At 50.2% G+C, this 18,543-nt stretch overlaps 1 protein-coding gene across 5 annotated transcripts in view; it reads right to left on the reverse strand.

Moving 5' to 3' along the window:
* Window positions 1-18,543, reverse strand: part of PLEKHM1 (pleckstrin homology and RUN domain containing M1) — a 49,941-nt gene that overhangs the window by 19,484 nt on the left and 11,914 nt on the right. For 3 of the 5 annotated variants that reach the window (XM_087713247.1, XM_087713248.1, XM_087713249.1), the window contains 2 exons: window positions 11,439-11,534; window positions 3,740-3,981 (listed from right to left, as the gene is read on the reverse strand). In XM_087713247.1, the coding sequence (XP_087569373.1) occupies window positions 3,740-3,981; window positions 11,439-11,534 (338 nt within the window). The remainder of the gene's footprint in view (window positions 1-3,739; window positions 3,982-11,438; window positions 11,535-18,543) is intronic. The other 2 variants (XM_087713250.1, XM_087713251.1) reach the window with 1 other exon arrangement.

An 18,543-nucleotide genomic window follows, 5' to 3' on the forward strand; every position in this document is an offset into this window, starting at 1 on the left:
TATGTGAATGCTTTCCTTTCCTGTGAGGAGAGTAGGGAGGGAGAAAAGAAGGAAAGAGGGAGGAACTAAAATGGAGGACAGGCAGCAATGGCTGTAAAGAGCTCTTCCAAAAGTAATGACATGTCCTGAAAATAAGGCCATGCCACATTTTCCAGTGGGCAAAAATATAAGCCCTCCCCCGAAAATAAGCCCCCTGGACAATCTCCCCACCCCCCTCCAGCCAGGCAAAGTGCTGCTCACCAACCTAGCAGTATCCTGAAGGTGCCAAGCTACGGGAACTGGAGGGGGGGGCAAAGGTGCTTGTGTGTTTGATGCCTTTGGGATAGCGCTAGATTGGTGAGCGATGCTGTGCCCAGCTGGAGAGGGGGGTTGCCGGGCAGCTACTCTCTTGCAAGCGGGCTCCCAAAGAGCCGGGCATAGCCTCAGAGGTGAACAGCTGTGTTGCTCTGCCGCCAGCAGCCACCCATCAAACCCCGTTTCCAGCTGGGCACAGTGCCATTCACTGACCTAGGGGTATAGCCAAGCTGCGTGAGTGCCTGTTTGCCGCCGCCTGCCTCCCGCAGCTTGGCGCCTTCAAAAAGCCAATGAATGGCACTCTTCATGGCTGGAGGCTCCCACTCGTGTGCCTCTCAACCTCACGATTGCCTGGCCCAGCTCTCCCTGCAGAGCCAGGGCACCTCTGCTGCCGCTGCCATCCCAACATGGCTTTTTTTGGCAGCTTACAAACCAAGTCTTCCAGCAGTGGCCACTCTGGGTGTACGCTCTATGGTTGTGGACTGGATGCCGGCAGAGCATACTCCCAGAGCGTACAACCATAGAGTGTATACCCAGAACAGCCACTGCCAGAAGACTTGGTTTGGAAGCCGCTAAAAGAGCCATGCTGGGATGGCGCCAGCGACAGCAGAGGTGCTGTGGCTCTGCAGGGAGAGCTGGGCCAGGGCATTGTGAGATTGGGAGGCGCACAAGTGGGAGCGAAACAGCCGCTTGTGCAAATCCCCTCCCCAGCCTCGCAGAGTGCCATTCACTGGCATTTTAAAGGTGCCAAACCGTGGGAGCTGGGGGGCGGCAAAGAGCCACTCACGTCACTTGGTAATACCCCCTAGGTCAGTGAATGGCACTGTGCCCGGCTGGAAAGGGGGTTTGCTGGGTAGCTGCTCGTGAGTGTGGTCGCTTCATGGCTACTGTGTTGCACTGCTGCGATTGCGCAACCCAGCCGTTCGCCCCTGAGGCTGTGCCCAGCTCTTTGGGAGCCCACTCACAAGACAGCAACCGCCCAGCAACCCCAAAACAATAAGCCGTCCCCTGATAATAAGGCCCAAGTCATATTTTGTGGGTCAAAAGAAAATAAGACCGTATCTTATTTTCAGGGAAACATGGTATATACATACATACATACATACATGTATTTTTATATTTTTAACTGAGTTTTAATCTATACTGGACTGTTACAAAAGCACATGAAGTATGGCTACCATGTGTTTTAGAAACATTTTAGCAATACTACAACCCAGGATTTTTAAGAAGGGGGAAAAGGAGAAAGAGACAGCACTCTGCAGCAGAGAGTCCATCCAAGCCATTGAAGCAGAAAATGGAAGATTATACTGCAAACAGTCTCTTCCAGCAAGTAACTCATCTGCGGTCGCCTTATGAAATAAATTTAATTTATGTGACTCACTGGAATGGGACCTACAAACCGAACTTGAAAGCAAACAGCATGTAGAACTGTTCTCCTCCCTCTCAGAAAATGTTTCCCCTCCTTGGAACTCAGCAGCAGCCTTCCTTGCACAGGAGGGAGATGTAATAGATTTAAAGGGGGAAAATGTGAGATTTACTCTCTAGACAATGTTTGCTTACAGCTCAAACTATAAACTCAATCTGTGAACTTTTATCAACTGTCATAAGTAAGGTTGACTGCCAGGAAGGAAGGAAGGAAGGAAGGAAGGAAGGAAGGGAGGGAGGGAGGGAGGGAGGGAGGGAGGGAGGGAGGGAGGGAGGGAGGGAGGAAGGAAGGAAGGAAGGAAGGAAGGAAGGAAGGAAGGAAGGAAGGAAGGAAGGAAGGAAGGAAGGAATGAGAGATATTGGAATGAGACAGAGGGAAGTCCTGCCTTAGCATTTGGCCACCAATACCGGTAGTCCTGCTGCCCTTTTTTGCCATCCCCTTGCTCCCTCCTCCTGGCCTCTCCTGGTGGTCTTCCATCCTATCACTGAGGATGCTTTGCTTTACAAAGCCGGGTCTCCTTGTGTGGTGAGAATGTGGGCCTCCCCCTGACCCACCTACTCTGCCCTCCTGCACCCATCATGAGCAACCTGGCCAAGGAGAGTGAGCACAGCAGCAGCAGTTTTGAGGAGAAGCTAAGCACAGCCGGGCGCCCCCTTAGGGAAGTGGGGCTGGGATGGACTGCAGGGTCCCAGTGCCTGGAGCTTGAGGACTGGACTGGGTGCTTGCCCTCCACTGCCCATAGCTCTGGGCAGCCTGTGCCACCGTCCGGGGTCTTCCACATGGCCAAAGAAGGGCAGTGAGGCTCCTCTGGTAGACTAGGCTTGGTGCTCACTGTAGTCTCGCCTTTCTCCACTGGAAACCTCAGGATCCCCTCTTCCAACCTTGCCAGGCCTCCCAGAGGAGGCAGAGAACAACACTGCTATGTGTGGAATCATGGAGGAGAAAGTTGGCAGGAAGCAGTTTCCTCTGAATCCAATTTCTGCCTTGACAGTCTTCTGGAGAGGAGGAGGAAAGGGTGGAGGGCAGAGGTGGGTTCCTACCTCTGCCCTAGTAATGTGGCGGCCTAGGTTGCTGGAACCGGCAGCACCCCATGCCTGCCATGCTTCCGAATCGGTTCTCCTATGGGGCGGCCATCTTGTTTTCCAGTTTTACGCACAAGCAGAACAATTTTCAGTGAAAAAATTAATTTCCTCTCCATTTTTTAAGGTTTTGCGCATATGCAGACCTTTTTATTTGCAAATGCACATGCACACATAGCTCTCACAAAATATTTGAGGCACTAATGCTGGCAGAAACTCATCCCTGGTGGATGGGGAGCTGCATGAGGGAAGGCTGCCTCAACAAGCCGGCATTTTTATCTGTGATTGGAAATGGGGATTCCCTTTCGAGAACAGCCAGCCTCCTTCATGCACTGCTCCCCTGCCTCCTCCTTTGCTCTCCAGAGATCTATCAGTTGGACTCGGAGGAAACTGTTTCTTGCAAACTTTCTCCTTGTGCTTCCATATACAGCAGCAGCAGCCTTTGTCTCCTGCTTTGCTGGGAGGGGGCACTGGACAGGGAAATGCCAATACTGTCTGGGTTTGGGAGAAGAATGTCTCCTTTGGCATGTTGTGCTCATACACGGACATGTGTGCATGCACATACACCCACTATTCCAAGCTTGGAGATTTTTATCCATATCTGACTTACAAAGTATGGATCATGTGTGGGCTTGGTGAGAAGGGTTCTTCTTCTGTGGATAAAAATCTTCAAACTTGGAATGGTATGTGTGTGTGCGTGAACATGTGTTTGGCTGCCAGCACCTTGAGGAAGCGAGGATCTTGTGGGACACCAAATTGTCTCCACAAGCCAGTGTGTGATTTGTTCCGTCCTGACCCAGCCATCCCGAGTCAGCTGCACCCACCCAGTGATTGGTGCAGAGCTGGCCATGCCCACCAAGCCACACCCACTAGTTGTGGCGACTCGGCTACTGGCTACTGTTACTTCCCAAATCAAAATTGCATCATTTCTCAGTCTCACCTGTGAGTAATAGATTTTAGCAGAGTCCAAAACACTGGCTGAGGAAGTCGCCCTCCATGTTTTTTCCCTTTTGCTCCAACCTCTGCTTTGATGTGCTTAGTGTTCAAACCATGCACAAACACAGCCTCCAATACACAACAAAGAGTATTAGCATCTTCATCATCACTTGTTACAAGAGCATCAGAGGTCACATAATGCTTCTGCAGGGCTTTGATGGAGTTCACCAGCTGCTTCTTGATCAACTAAAGTAACATAAATACAGGATTAGGTTGCACCAAGATTAAATAAACCTTCCCACTTCCCAATTACTATTAATACTATGCAAGCACTGGCAAATCTCAATGGGTGACTATAATAGTACGGTCTGAGCAATGTAGTTCAAGAAAGAGGCTAAAAAATAGAAAGTATATGAAGTATATTGTTTGAAATGGATCATTTCCTTTAATGTTGATGCAGCATGGATTGGAAACATTCAATATTTTGGTCTCAGATAATAAAAATACTTTAAAAAATCATTATAGTATGAATTATCTCTTGAAGCAGAAGACAGGAAGTTGATTAAAGACATTTCAATAAGAGCCAGTATCCCTGGCTTTTATTTTCTTAAGCGTGATGCAGACTTAAAGCACAATTTCCAATATCTACTCTTTCAAGTTATGCAAAATGTTTCACTTGGAGCTGACTTTTAAAATACCACATTGAGCAACGTGTTTTAACCAGCTTCCGTTTCTTTCTAATGCTCCAGTACAATTCATACATTTTCTGCTATTGGAAAACCAGTTGTTTTTATTAACAGGTAAGAAATGGGAGGGAAAGGGGGGAGGGAGAGATAAATTTTGTAACCGTGCCTAATTTTCCTCATTTTCCTCTGTTATAATGTTGAAGCCATTAACATAATAGTCCCTTTGTTCCCTTTTCCCATCTTACTCGCTTCTCTTGTGGGGGAGATTAGGTTGTTGCTTTGGTAGTGGAACACTTGGTTGGTGTGGGTGGAAAACTGTGACCATCTTAGACCAAGCCAAGTCCAAAAATGCCAGGGAATTTTTAGAAATCTTGCAGTCTGACAAATTAGCCATTAACAGGCACATAGACATAAACAAAATCTATATACTATGCAATCAACAGGTCAAAAAAGGAACAAAAAGACCAGAACGCCTCCCCACCGGGCAATCAGCACCCTGATAACTCCAAGATTAACCATCGGGTAAACAATACTTCAATCAAGGAACTGCAAACAAGTCAATGGTAAAGAGCTCAACAAAAGAACCTCTAAGACCTCGCCCACAGACAGTGACCGGATAAGCCACCAGAAATATAAACTGAGAACAAGCCCCACTCCTTACTAGCACTGATGAAGTTGCCTGGTTTGGGTAATGAAACATCTGCAAGAAAAGAAGCTCAGAAAGCAACAATGACCTCTAATAATAGTGTTGTAAAAAAAGGTGGTTTAGATGATAAAGACGGGTTTTAGAAGAAAATAAATGAAGGTATTAATTGGAACATGAGAAAATTAGAGAATAATTACCAATTAGCAATACCAACTAGTACCAATTGGTATTAATAACTGCCAATAATGTTGAGCTTTACTTTGAAAACTGGAAGGCGACCCCATGTGCTGTGTCCAGACCAAATCCCAGAGCAGATCTTTAAAATTGAATTATGTATAATTGACAGAAAAGACCGTTGGCTTACCTGAACGGTCGTTCTCGGGGCACTGCGAAGAGAGCCCAAATGCTGGGTTAACACAGCCTATCTGCCCTTGGACTGAGTGATGATTTTTCTTGACCACGCCTACCTTTGCCTGCACATGCTCAATTCGAAAACAAAGGAACCGTCCTGTAATCAATTACAGTCAATACAGCCACATCGTTCAATACTAACACCCGGGTGGGTTTGGGCTCTCTTTGCAGTGCCCCGAGAACGACCGTTCAGGTAAGCCAACGGTCTTTCTCCAGTGCACTGCTCAGAGAGCCCAAATGCTGGGACATGCCCAAGCTATTGAGTCCCAGGGTGGGGAAGCGCCGAAGCCTCTGGCATTTCAGCCACTCTTTGTAATACTCTTCTGCCAAAGGAGGCTTCGGCTGAGGCAAAGGTGTCAATCTTATAGTTTCTAATAAAGGCCGTGGGGGAAGCCCAGGTGGCTGCTCTACAAATGTCTAGGATAGAGGCCTGGGTTGCCCAGGCTGCAGACGTTGCAGCACTCCTGGTGGAGTGAGCGGTGATTCGTCTCGGAGCCATCTTGCCCTGGTGCTCATATGCCAGTTTGATGCAAGCACGTAGCCAACGTCCCACAGTGTGAGAGGAGACCTTGCGGCCCAGGGACGCAGGGAGGAAGGAGACAAAGAAAGCCTCTGACCGGCGGTAGTCCTTTGTTCTCTTTACATACGTGCGCACGGCCCGTCTCACGTCCAGCTTGTGCCACTCACGCTCCTTAGGGTGAGAAGGATGGGGACAGAAGTTGGGCAAAATAAGTTCTTGAGTCCTGTGAAACAGAGAGTTAATTTTCGGAGCAAATGACGGATCAAGTCTCAATATTACTCTGTCCGGGTGAACTACGAACAAATCCTCCCTGACAGAGAGCGCAGCAAGCTCGGCTACCCTGCGAGCGGATGTAATGGCCACCAGGAAAGCGGTTTTGATGGTGAGGTAGCGCAGACTGGTCTTTTTCAAAGGCTCAAATGGGGCTTTGGTCAGGGCCTTAAGCACAAATGGAAGATCCCATGACGGATACCGGTGAACAGTTGGAGGGCCGATGTTCGCTGCTCCCTTGAGAAAGCTCTTGATCTGGGGGAGCTGACTCAGCGAGCGAGAGGAGCCCTTTGCCAGGATGGTAGACAACGCTGCAACCTGGCGTCTGAGGGTGCTGACTGCAAGGCCCTTATCCAGACCCTCTTGCAAAAAGTCTAGGGTCTGAGGGATCGAGGCTGAGGAGGCCTCTATGTTCCTAGTCTTGCACCACCGTGAGAAGGCGGCCAGGTGGCATCGTAGATTCTAGTCGTAGAGGGCTTCCTGGACGCTTGGATTGTTCGAATGACCTGGTCAGAGAATTTTTGCTTTCTCAGGAGCTCCCCTTCAAGTGCCAAACGGCTAGCTGCAGCCACTGGGGCTCCGGATGGGTGATGGCCCCCTGGCTGAGGGCAATCTTGTTCTGGGGGATTCTCCAAGGTCTTTGAACTGAGAGGCTGACCAGGTCTGCGTACCAGGGCCTTCTGGGCCAGAAGGGAGCCACCAGAATGAGGTCTGCCTTTTCGGTCAGGAGCTTGTTCACCACTTGAGGGATGAGCGGAAGTGGAGGGAAGGTATACAGAAGTCCCTGAGGCCACGCTGACCTCAGAGCATTTGTTCCCTCCGCCTGGGGCAAGTGGTAGCGACTGAAGAAGCGTGGGAGCTGTGTGTTGTTGTGTGTGGCAAACAGGTCTACCTGTGGCTTGCCGAACCTCCTCACGATCTGCTGGAACAGGTCCGGGTGCAGGCGCCACTCCAAGTGGTCGATGCGTTGGCGGCTCAGCCAGTCTGCTTCCCGGTTGCTTACGCCGGAGATGTGATCTGCACTGAGAGAAGCCAGATGATGTTCCGCCCACCTGCCCAGCGCTTCTGCCTCGAGCATGAGGGCCTTTGATCGAGTGCCCCCTTGCCGGTTTATGTGCGCTTTTGTCGCCACATTGTCTGTCATCAACAGTACATGAGCCCCTCTTACTAGAGATGCGAACTTTCTCGGCGCTAGGCGAGCTGCCCTCAGTTCCAGCCAATTGATGCTGTGGGCGGCCTCCCTCTGAGTCCATCGGCCTTGGGCTAGGTGGCCCTGACAGTGGGCGCCCCACCCCAGGAGGCTGGCATCCGTGGTGACAACTAGTCTCTCCGGCTCCTTAAATAGGCAGCCCTTCCTGACTGCCTTGGACCTCCACCATGCCAGAGACCGGATCACCTTTCGTGGGAGCCGAACCCGCCTGAGTGAGTTGCTGTTCCTGGCCCTCTGCACTGGCAGCAGAAACCACTGCAGCTCCCTGGCGTGAAGGCGAGCCCAGGGAACCACCCCCAGGCACGAGATCATTATCCCTAGGAGCTGGGACAGCTGAATGATGGGTACCGACCTGGCAAGGCTGCAGTGCTTCACTCTGCGTCTCAGGTTCGACAGCCGGTCTGGCGAAAGAAATACCTGGCAGGAGGTGGAGTTGATGACCGCACCCAGGTGCTGTATACAGGTGGATGGTCGGAACTGGCTCTTCTCCATGTTGACAGAGAAGCCATGGTACTGCAGGGTCTGCACAGTTAGAGAAACATCGCGGTGTGCCTGCTTGGTGGTGAGAGAGTGAATGATTATGTCGTCTAAATAACATTCCAGACGAACCGGATGGTTGCGGAGATGAGCCGCTAGCACTGCCAGAATTTTGGTGAATGTTCTGGGCGCAGATGATAGCCCGAAGGGAAGAGCCCTGTACTGGAAATGCTTCCCTTCCGCGTAGAACCTCAGGAACCGCCTGTGGGCCACATGGATGGGGACATGCAGGTAGGCCTCTTTGAGATCTATTGATGTCAATAGGTCCCCCTCCCTCACACAGCCCAGGATGGAGTGGAGTGACTGCATCTTGAACCTCTTGTAAGCCAGATGCTGATTTAGGCTCTTGAGGTCCAAGATGGCCCTCCACCCCCCTGAACTTTTGGGCACTAGGAAGAGGATCGAATAGAAGCCCCTCCCCTGCTGATCCCTGGGGACTGGCTCTATCGCCTCTATCTCTAGGAGATGGCAGATTTCTGCCCTCATGCGTTCCCTCTTTTCTGGGTTCCTGGGGGGAGGACAGCGGATAAACTTTCTTTGGGGAAAGGATAGGAAGTCCAGGAGAAGGCCCTTGCGAATGGTGTTGAGGACCCACTTGTCCGATGTTATCTCCTCCCACCTGTCGGCATACAACCGTAGCCGACCCCCGATGGGGGGATCCCTGTGACCGTCACTTTCCCTTACGAAAGGGCCGGGATCCACCACTGTTGTTTCCTCCTCCTCGGAATGGTCTCCGAAAGGAAGACTGGGATTGGTTGGCACGAGCCCCGAAGGATCTGTCTTGGTGCCTATCCCCCCCTGCCTGAAAGGGCCTCTGATAGGAGGAAGGGTGAGAAGATTGCCCTGTTTCCTGGCTCCTGTAGGGTCTCTTACGAAAGGACCCCGCCCCTTTCCGGTCACCCCTTTTAAAGGTTGCCGGAAGGATCTTGCGTTTGTCCTTGGTTTCGGTGACAAACTTGTCCAGGGCCTCTCCAAACAGAAAGCCCCCTTTAAATGGGGCCGATGCCAGCTTCCATTTAGCCTTCATTTCGGCCTGCCAGTGCCTGAGCCATAGGAGGCGGCGGGAGGTGATATTGGAAGCTAGAGCTCTGGAAGAGAATTTTGCTGCTGTCAAGGTGGCATCCGCCGAATACTCGACAGCGGTAATAATCTTGGTTAGCTCATGGCGCCACCTAGATTTCCTGGGCGGGCGTCTGGACCTGAGTTGGCGGAGCCAGAATAGGGTGGCCCTAATAAAAAAGGAGGCAGAGGTGGATGCCTTGATGGCCCAGGCAGACGCCATGTGTGTTTTCTGACATGCCTTTTCTGACCTCTTATCTTCTGCCTTAAGTCCCTCTAGGAGCTCAGCTGGCAGGTTGGAATTGGAAGTCAGAGACACGACTGGGGCATCTACTTCTGGGAATTTGAGGATTTCCTCCATTTTATCTTCTACTGCATATAGAGTTCTATCCCCCCCACTGGGGTTGGTCAGGGTGCCTGGCTGTAGCCACTGGCGCTGTACCGTGTCCATAAATAGGTCTGGCACAGGAATAACCTCGGGAGTTTCTACTGTCTCTTTGAACAACCCATGCTTAAGATCCTTGGAAGTGGAAGCCTGAGAGGCCTCAGGTCTGGAAGTGGGGCCTAACTCTGTGGCCGTCATGGCTTTGTGCAAGATAGACTTGAATAATGACGGTTGAAACAGGCCAGAGAATTTTGGCTTGTCAGGGGTGGGGTTTTCGTCTTCGGAAAGGGCGAAAATCTCCCCTTCTTCCTGCTCAGAACTTGATAACCCAGAGTGAGAGGGGCTTGAAGATGGGGAGGAGGATACAGGCTCCTTAGAGGTGGAGGCCCTAGGTTTGCGTTTCTCCTTTGGGGCCTTGCCCTTGCGAGAGCCCTTGCGCTTAATGCCTTCAGCTATCCCTTGGGAGATGGCTAAGGCAATTACCTCCCTCATTTCATCCGAGAGAGCAGGACTTTTTCCCCTTTTTTTCTTTTGCTTACTGGGCCTGCGCTGGCTAGGCCTGCCTGAGCTGGATCCACCCTTCCCAAAGGGGGAATTCTGGACAGAATCTCGTTCCTCTCCGATGGAGGAGCTAGGGGAATCGGGGTACCCCCAAGATGCTTCAGGAGATGGATCCCTGGATGCATAGTTATCCCCAGACAAGAATTCACTGTCCCCGGGGGATTGGGCCTCACGATCAGGGGGAGCTGACTCCCTGCTGCGACGGTCTGGGCTAGGTTCTGGCTGAAGGGGCCTTGAAACCTCCCTGGGATCCACTGTGGCTCTTGGAGAAGACCTGTCAAGTGAGCCTTTGTGCCCTTTGCCTTTATTTACAGAGGGATCCAGCTTGCAGCGCTTGCTGGAGGGCCCCACCTGATCCCCTAAGGCCTCCCTGCATTCCTCAGCCATTTCAGGTCCCCACGAGGCCTGGAAGATAGCTGGAGTTGGGATGGGCACGCGCTGGCCTTTGCAGTCCAAAAGCGCTGGCAGAATCTCCAGGAGGGAAGGGCCGCCTTGGGGTCGGATTTCCTTCCTCCCACCACCCTCGGTTCCCCGAGACTTAGCTTATTTTCCGGAGGGAGAGACTAGCTGGCTTCCCAGACTAGCCCCCAGCCTCCCCGCGGCGTTCTGCAGTCGTTGAGGGCTCGCTGAGGCTCCGTTGGCTGGCTGGGCTCTTCTTGCTGCCTTGTTCCTCGCACGCTCTGAGCTCTGCCGCTCTGCACAGTGAGTCGGAGCGATCCAAAATGGCGGGGGGTGCACACGCAGCCGCTTCCCGTTCTTTCCAGCCCTGAAAAGCGCGCGAAGGCTCCAGCCGTCGCTGCTGTTGCCGGGCAAAATGGAGCAGGCGAGGGAATCCTAGCAATCCGGCTCACCTGCTTTAGAGCCTTCTCAGAGCCTTTGCTGGACTTTTCCTCCCCCTGGGATGCCCCTGTTCCAACAGGGAACTTGGTTTATCCCACTAATTGCTCCCTTGCTAGCCAGCCCCCGCTGTGCAAGCCTTTTCAACCCCCTGCAGTGCTTGCAATTAGCAACAGCAGGGAAACCCAGCAGCCCTTCTCTTAAAGCGACGGAAGCCTCACTGGAGGCAAATAGACAGACCTGATGTAGAAGCGTGGTTTCCTCTATCAGAGAATTTAAACGTGGTCCAAATTGGGAAACTTTTTCCAGCCTATCTGACCTTAGACTGGAGCTCTCCCAAAACAGTCCTAACTCGGGCGGACTGAGTTTTCGAATTGAGCATGTGCAGGCAAAGGGAGGCGTGGTCAAGAAAAATCATCACTCAGCCCAAGGGCAGATAGGCTGTGTTAACCCAGCATTTGGGCTCTCTGAGCAGTGCACTGGAGAATAGCAACCTCTTCGACTTACGGCCACAATTGAACCCACGCTTTCTGTTGCTAAGCAATATAGTAATTAAGTGAGTTGAAAGACCATTGGCTTACCTGAATGGTCATTCTTTGGGCACTGCGAGGAGAGTCCAAGCGTGGGTTAACACAGCCTGAGTAACGTTTTTCTTGACCACGCCTCCCTTTGCTTCCCTATGTTCAGTTTAAAAACAAAGAGACAACAGAATGGTAAGAATTCACAGTCAATAGCACAATCATTTATGATTGAAAACCCTCTGGGTGGGTTTGGATTCTCCTCGCAGTGCCCAGAGAACGACCGTTCAGGTAAGCCAACGGTCTTTCTCCAGTGCGCTGCTTGGAGAGTCCAAGTGTGGCACATGCCCAAGTGATTATGTCCCAGGGCGGGTAGAGGCTGAGGCTACCTGACTCTCAGCAACTCTTTGGAAAATTCTTCTTCCGAAGGAGGCCTCGGCTGAAGCAAAGGTGTCTATTTTGTAGTTCTTTATAAAGGCAGTGGGGGAAGCCCATGTGGCTGCCCTGCAAATGTCTAGAATAGATGCCTGGGTAGAGTGCCACACTCCTGGTAGAGTGTGCGGTGACCTTATTTGGAACAGTCTTGTCCTGATGTTCATATGCCAGCTTGATGCAGGCATGCAGCCAACGACCTACGATGTGATATGAGACCTTGCGGCCTACCAACCCAGGTAGGAATGATACGAAGAATGCTTCGGAATGTCGGAACTCCTTAGTCCTCTTAATATAAATACGCACGGCCCGCCTCACGTCCAATTTATGCCAATCACGCTCCCTAGGGTGAAAAGGTCTAGGACAAAAATTAGGCAAAATTATCTCTTGAGCTCTCTGGAAATGAGAATTGACTTTAGGGATAAATGAAGGATCAAGTCTCAATATAACCCTGTCAGTGTGAACCACGCACAGGTCCTCCACAGGGACACCCTGCGGGTAGATGTGATAGCCACCAGAAAGGCTGTCTTGATGGTCAGATGGCGCAGGCTAGACGTACGAAGAGGCTCGAATGGCGGACCCGTCAAAGCTCTCAAAACAAATGGAAGGTCCCAGGACAGGTATCGATGGACTGTCGGCGGGCTGATATTCGCTGCGCCCTTCAGGAAACTCTTAATTTGAGGGTATTGTCTCAGAGACCGAGAACAGCTCCTTGCCAGAATGGTAGATAAGGCAACAACCTGACGCCTGAGTGTACTGGGCGCCAGGACCTTGTCCAGACCCTCCTGTAGGAAGTCCAGGGTGTGAGGGACTGAAGCAGAAAAATCTACAATTCCTCTATCTTTACACCAGGAGGAAAAGGCGGCCCAGGTCGCATCATATATTCTGGTGGTGGATGGTCTCCTGGACACTTGTATGGTGCATATGACCTTGTCAGAAATGTTCTGTTTCCTCAGGAGGTCCCCTTCAAGTGCCAAACGGCTAATTTTAGCCACTGGGGATCTGGGTGGCTGATGGCCCCTTGGCTGAGGGATATTTGGTCCTGAGGAATTCTCCACGGTCTCTGAACGGAGAGGCTGACAAGGTCTGCGTACCAGGACCTCCTGGGCCAGAATGGCGCCACCAGGAGAACTTCTGCTTTCTCCGCCAGAAGCTTGGCCACCACCTATGGAATGAGAGATAGAGGAGGAAATGCGTATAACAGTCCTCGGGGCCACGTGCATCTCAGTGCATTCGTCCCCTCCACCAAAGGGGAATGATAACAGGTGAAGAATTGTGGCAGTTGTGTGTTGGAGTGTGTGGCGAACAGGTCTACTTGCAGTTTGCTGAACTTCTTCACGATCTGTTGAAACAGGTCCAGATGTAGACGCCATTCCGAGTGATCGATGCGCTGTCGGCTCAGCCAATCTGCCTCCCGATTGCTAGTGCCGGAGATCGGCTCTGAGAGACGCCAGATGACGCTCCGCCCAGCTGCCCAGAGCTTCTGTCTTGACTATGAGTCCCCTGGAATAGGTGCTGCCCTGCCTGTTTATGTGGGCTTTCGTTGCCACATTGTCAATAAAAGTACGTCTTCCTTTTATTAGGAATGCAAAGTGTTGCAGAGCAAGTCAGGCTGCCCTCAGTTCTAGCCAGTTGATGCTGTGGGCAGCCTCCCTCTGAGGCCACTGGCCCTGGGTGAATTGACCTTGGCAGTGGGGCCCCCACCCCAGAAGGCTGGCGTCTGTGGTCACAATGATCCTTTTTGGTTCTTTGAACAGACACCCTCTTACGATCGCCTTGATCCTCCACCAGGCCAGAGATCGGATCACTTTCTGTGGGAGACGCACTCATCTGGGGAAGTTGCTGGTTTTGGATCTTTGCATTGGGAGAAGAAACCATTGCAGTTCCCTGGCATGAAGACGAGCCCAGGGAACTACTTTCAGGCATGAAATCATTATTCCCAAGAGTTGGGATAGTTTGATGATCGGCACCGACCTGGATTGGTGGCATTGGTTTACCCTGGTCCTCAGGTTGGCCAGACGCTCTGGGGACAGGAATACCTGGCAGGAGATCAAATCGATGATGGCGCTCAGGTGCTGGATGTGCATGGTCGGACGGAGCTGGCTCTTCTCCAGATTGACAGTGGGATAAGCTCCTGAGTGGGAACAGATTCCTTGAATAGTCCCTGCTTATGGTCTTTGGAGGAAGAAGCTGGGACAGCATCAGGTTTGGGGGCAGAACCAACTTCGGTAGCCGTTATGGCCTTGTGAAGTACGGATTTAAACAAGGACAGCTTAAATAGGACAGTGAAGGCTGGCTTGTCCGGAGGGAGATCTTCCTCCTCCAACAGCTCAAATCCTTCAGCCCTCTCCTCCTCTGAGTTGGAGGCGTCAAGCGGTTACAGAAGTGGGAGGAGAGGCCACAGCCTTAGAGGAAGAAGAGGCCTTGGCAGATTGTTTGGACTTAGTCGAGCCTGACTTGTTGGAGCTCTTTTGCTTAATACCTTCAGCAATGCCTTGAGAGATTGCCAGAGAAATAATCTCTCTCATCTCTGCTGACAACGCTGGCCCTTTATCCTCCCTTGGGCGATGCCTACTGGAATGCAGATGATGTTTACCTCTGCCTGGACACCTCTTCTGTGGGGAGAATGCCTGGAAGGGCCCCAATTCTTCCCTAACAGAGGAATTGGGGGAGTCTGGGTAGCCTCAGGAAGGGTCCATGTTGTCATCCTCCTCCATAGAAGGAGATCTACTGCCCCTAATGGAAGGAGAGTTGTCAACCCCGCTGTCCATGGATGGGCCCCTGGGAGAAGCTGCCCCCTGATCCGGAGGAGACTGGGCCTTCTGATGCGGGCCCTTGGTCTCCACGCTTTTACAAGGCCGGGAACCCTCTCTGGGCCTATCAGAGGGTGCTGAGGGTCCCAGGGAGGACTTATTACTGGTGCCCCTACTCCCTTTACTCCCCTTAGGCAAAGGATCCATCCTACTGCGTTTACTGGAGGGCCATGCCTGCTCCTCCTGTGCCTCCACAGAGTCGTCAGCCATGCTGCCCCAGGTCACTGATGTTAATTAAGGCTCTGGCTTGATAGACTGCGCAGTAGAAGGACACCGACACTGGCCAGCTGGCTCAAGTGCGTCTCAAGATAATTAGGAGGGGGAAAAGGGCTGCCTGCTGGACGGAATCCTTTCCCGGACCGCCCTCGGGTCCCCGAGACTCACTAGAGAGGGACAAGGCTAGCCGGCACCCCGGATTAGTTCCCATGCCTCCCAGCGGTGTTCTGTGGCTGGGAAGCACTCTCGCTCTCTTCATGGCTCCAAATTTAAGGCTCTCTTTCCTCCGGGCTGCAAACCTTCTGCACGCAGCTGAGGCACTGTCGGAATGAGTCAAAATGATGGCCACTGCGAGCGCAGCTGCCGCCTGCCAATTTCGCCGCTGGAGAGTAGAAAGCACGCAAAAAGCCAAATAATAGCCGCCGCTGTTGCCGGGCAAACAAGGAGCATCACCGAGGCTAGCGCAATCACTCCGCAAGCCAAATAAACGGTGACCGGGGAAGATACGAAGGTGACGGGGCTCGCTCCACCCCTCACTCGCTAGCGGCCGCTAGACAAGAGATTCCCAGTCCCCTTACCACTTGCGACCAACAGAAGAAGGACACCAGCCCAGAAGCTTCTCAGCAATGGAATCAATAATTAAGGTATTCAGAAATCCTCAACAGGAAACACAAGTGGTGAGAATCAAATTTGGGAACCTCGTCTATCTGTCCTTGGACTGGAGAACTCCCAAAACAGTCCTCATGGGTGGACTGAGTTTTTAAACTGAACATAGGGAGGCAAAGGGGGGCGTAGTCAAGAAAAATGTTACTCAGTCCAAGGGCAGATAGGCTGTGTTAACCCACTCTTGGACTCTCCAAGCAGCACACCGGAGAACTACCGTTCAGTGAATCACTGTGGATTTTAAGTGAATCTGGCTTCCTCCATGATTTTGCTTGTCAGAAGCCAGTTGGGAAGGTTAAAGTGATCACATGACCCCAGAACAGTGCAGCTGTCATAAGGACATGCCAGTGGTCAAGCGCCCAAATCTTGATCATGTGACCATGGGGATGCTACAATAGTTTTAAGTGTGAAAACTATTCATTAGTCACATTTTCAGTACTATTGTAACTTTGAATGTTCACTTAACAAATGGTTGTACGTTGGACTTCCGGTTTGGCGGGGCCTGAGGGGCTTGTTGTTTTTAACAGCTCCGGATTCATGGCTGCGTTAAACTGTCTAAACAGTATCCATCAACTGTTTGGCAGTTTGATTACCTCTTCTCCGGTTTGGGTAGCGCTCCAATTAACCCACCCACCCCCCAGAACATAAATCTGGGATGGGAAGTGTGAGCCACCCGGCAACATAGTGATTTTTCCGTGTCAAGGACCTCTTCTGCCTTTTTTGCAGAATGAAGGCACATGTCCACCCTCAGCTCAAAGACTGATTTATTATTGATTTCAAAGCAGGCAGAACTAATACTGGTGAACTTCTAATTGTATGTATAAATCTTTAACACCATTTTTTTAAAGAATTCCTTCTGACAATTTACTTGCTAGAAATACACAGAAAATGGTGCCCAACAGCTCTGTAGGAGGGGGTCAGGCTCTGACAATTTCTACGGAGCTCAGAACATCTAAGAGCCAAGGTGGCACAGTGGTTAAATGCAGCACTGCAGGCTACTGCTAGATCAGCAGTTCAGCGGTTCAAATCCCACCGGCTCAGGGTTGACTCAGCCTTCCATCCTTCCGAGGTGGGTAAAATGAGGACCCAGATTGTTGGGGGCAATATGCTGACTCTCTGTAAACCGCTTAGAGAGGGCTGAAAGCCCTATGAAACGGTATATAAGTCTACTGCTATTGCTATTGCTATTTAAAGATCACTAAAACAGAAGTGATTTATTACCAAACTAAATAGTAATTGCTGGATAAGTGGCTTGCCTGGATTTACTAATTGGGTGGAGAAGATTAAATCTGGAATGGCTTCAAAGCAGCAAAAATCCCCCCCCCCCCATGCGTCTAAAAGCGCTGGAAATTCGTCTGCTCATGGAACTAAATTACAGTCACTACTCCCCCCCACCTTGCAGGGGAGCATTTGACCCAAGAAATTTTGCAAAAAGAAGTAAGCATGGCCTTAGCCAAGGCTTTAAAAAGTCATGCAGCTGCGATGGAAATTAAAATAAAGGAAGAGATACTGCTGCTCATAAAGAATTGTCAGAAGAGCTTATGGATTCGGTTCAGACTCGGAACCAGCAAATTAGAGACAATATTCTTGAGGCTTTTAAATGCCTATCGGGTTATGTCTCAGGAATTGAAGATAGATTAGAAGATCTTAGTGATTTTAATATTAATCTGGTAACGAAAATGGATGTGGTTCAACAAAAGGTTGGCGATGCAGAAAATGAAATTATAATGTTGCAGTATAGGCAGATGGAATTTGCTTTAAGGATAAGAGGCCTCCAAGAAAAAAAATCAAGAAAATTTGAAGCAGATCTTCTCAGAAGCCTTTGATCAATTGATGGGAAGGCCAGAAGGGAATTTTGAATGGCAAATTGACCAGATATATCATGTTAACTCCTGGCTTGCCAGACAAAAGCAACTCACAAGAGACATTGTGGTGTATTTTGCTACGAGAGGAGGAATTTGATATTACAAGAGTCTTACAAAACTAACTTGAGGGTCAGGAGGTGACTGTTTTGAAGGAAATACCACCTAAAATGTTGAGATCGAGAAAAGACTATGCCTTCTTAGTCGATGAGCTCAAAAATAGTCAGCTACAGTTCAGATGGGAGGCTCCAGCCGGACTTGCAATTACCTACCAGGGGCAAAAATATTGTCTTAACTCAGTATGGAAGGCTCGAGATTTTTACAATAATATTGTAAATTGAAGGCTGGACATCCCCCCGCTCCTGGACCCAGAGAAAGAGAACAAGAAGGACAGGATAGACAGCAAGCCACCCAAGGACCATCAAGGCTGGACCAACTTCCTCTTTCAGAGCTACAAGGAGCCAAGGAGCAAAGACAAATCCGCGTGATTACTAGGCAAATGGAACAAGAGCTAAAAAAGCAACAAGCTTCACAACAAACACATATTACCATCCAAGAAGCCACAGGTCTTAGTTCAGAAGCAGTGGGTGGAGCCAGGCCGAAAACCAAACTTCAGGATTTCCAGAGGGCTCTTAAAAAGCTTCAGGGAGCTAAAGATGACAACTAAGTTCTTAACTTGGAATGTTAATTGTTTAAATTCCCCACAGAAAAGGAAGAAAATAAACCATTATTTGAAACAATTTAAGAATGACATAATTTGCCTGCAAGAGACTCATATTAGATTAACTGACCAGAAATACTTGATTAATACAAGACTTGGACAACACTTTATAGCTTCTGCTCCAGAGAAGAAAAATGGTAGTTATTTACTTAAGAAAGGTCATGAAAGCTGAATTAATTGAAGCAGACTCTCAAGGAAGATATATTGCAATAGAACTGGTATTAGAAGGGAAAAAAATACTTCTAATGGGAATATATGCTCCCAATCAATAAGATAAATTTTATAAAACGCTCCATACTAAGTTAGTACATTGGGACTATAGATCTTGCATATTATTGGGCTACTGGAACGGTGTTATGAATACCAAGAGAGATAAGAAGGGTCTCCAGCAAAATACCCAAATGCGTGCGAAATTACCTAAATTCTTTTTTGATATGATGGATGAGAGATTTTGAACTGAG

The sequence above is a fragment of the Thamnophis sirtalis genome, unplaced genomic scaffold (genome assembly GCF_051295495.1).
Source record: "Thamnophis sirtalis isolate CommonGarterSnake01/CBP01778 unplaced genomic scaffold, rThaSir2_p1.2 scaffold_4, whole genome shotgun sequence".
Classification (NCBI taxonomy): domain Eukaryota; kingdom Metazoa; phylum Chordata; class Lepidosauria; order Squamata; family Natricidae; genus Thamnophis; species Thamnophis sirtalis.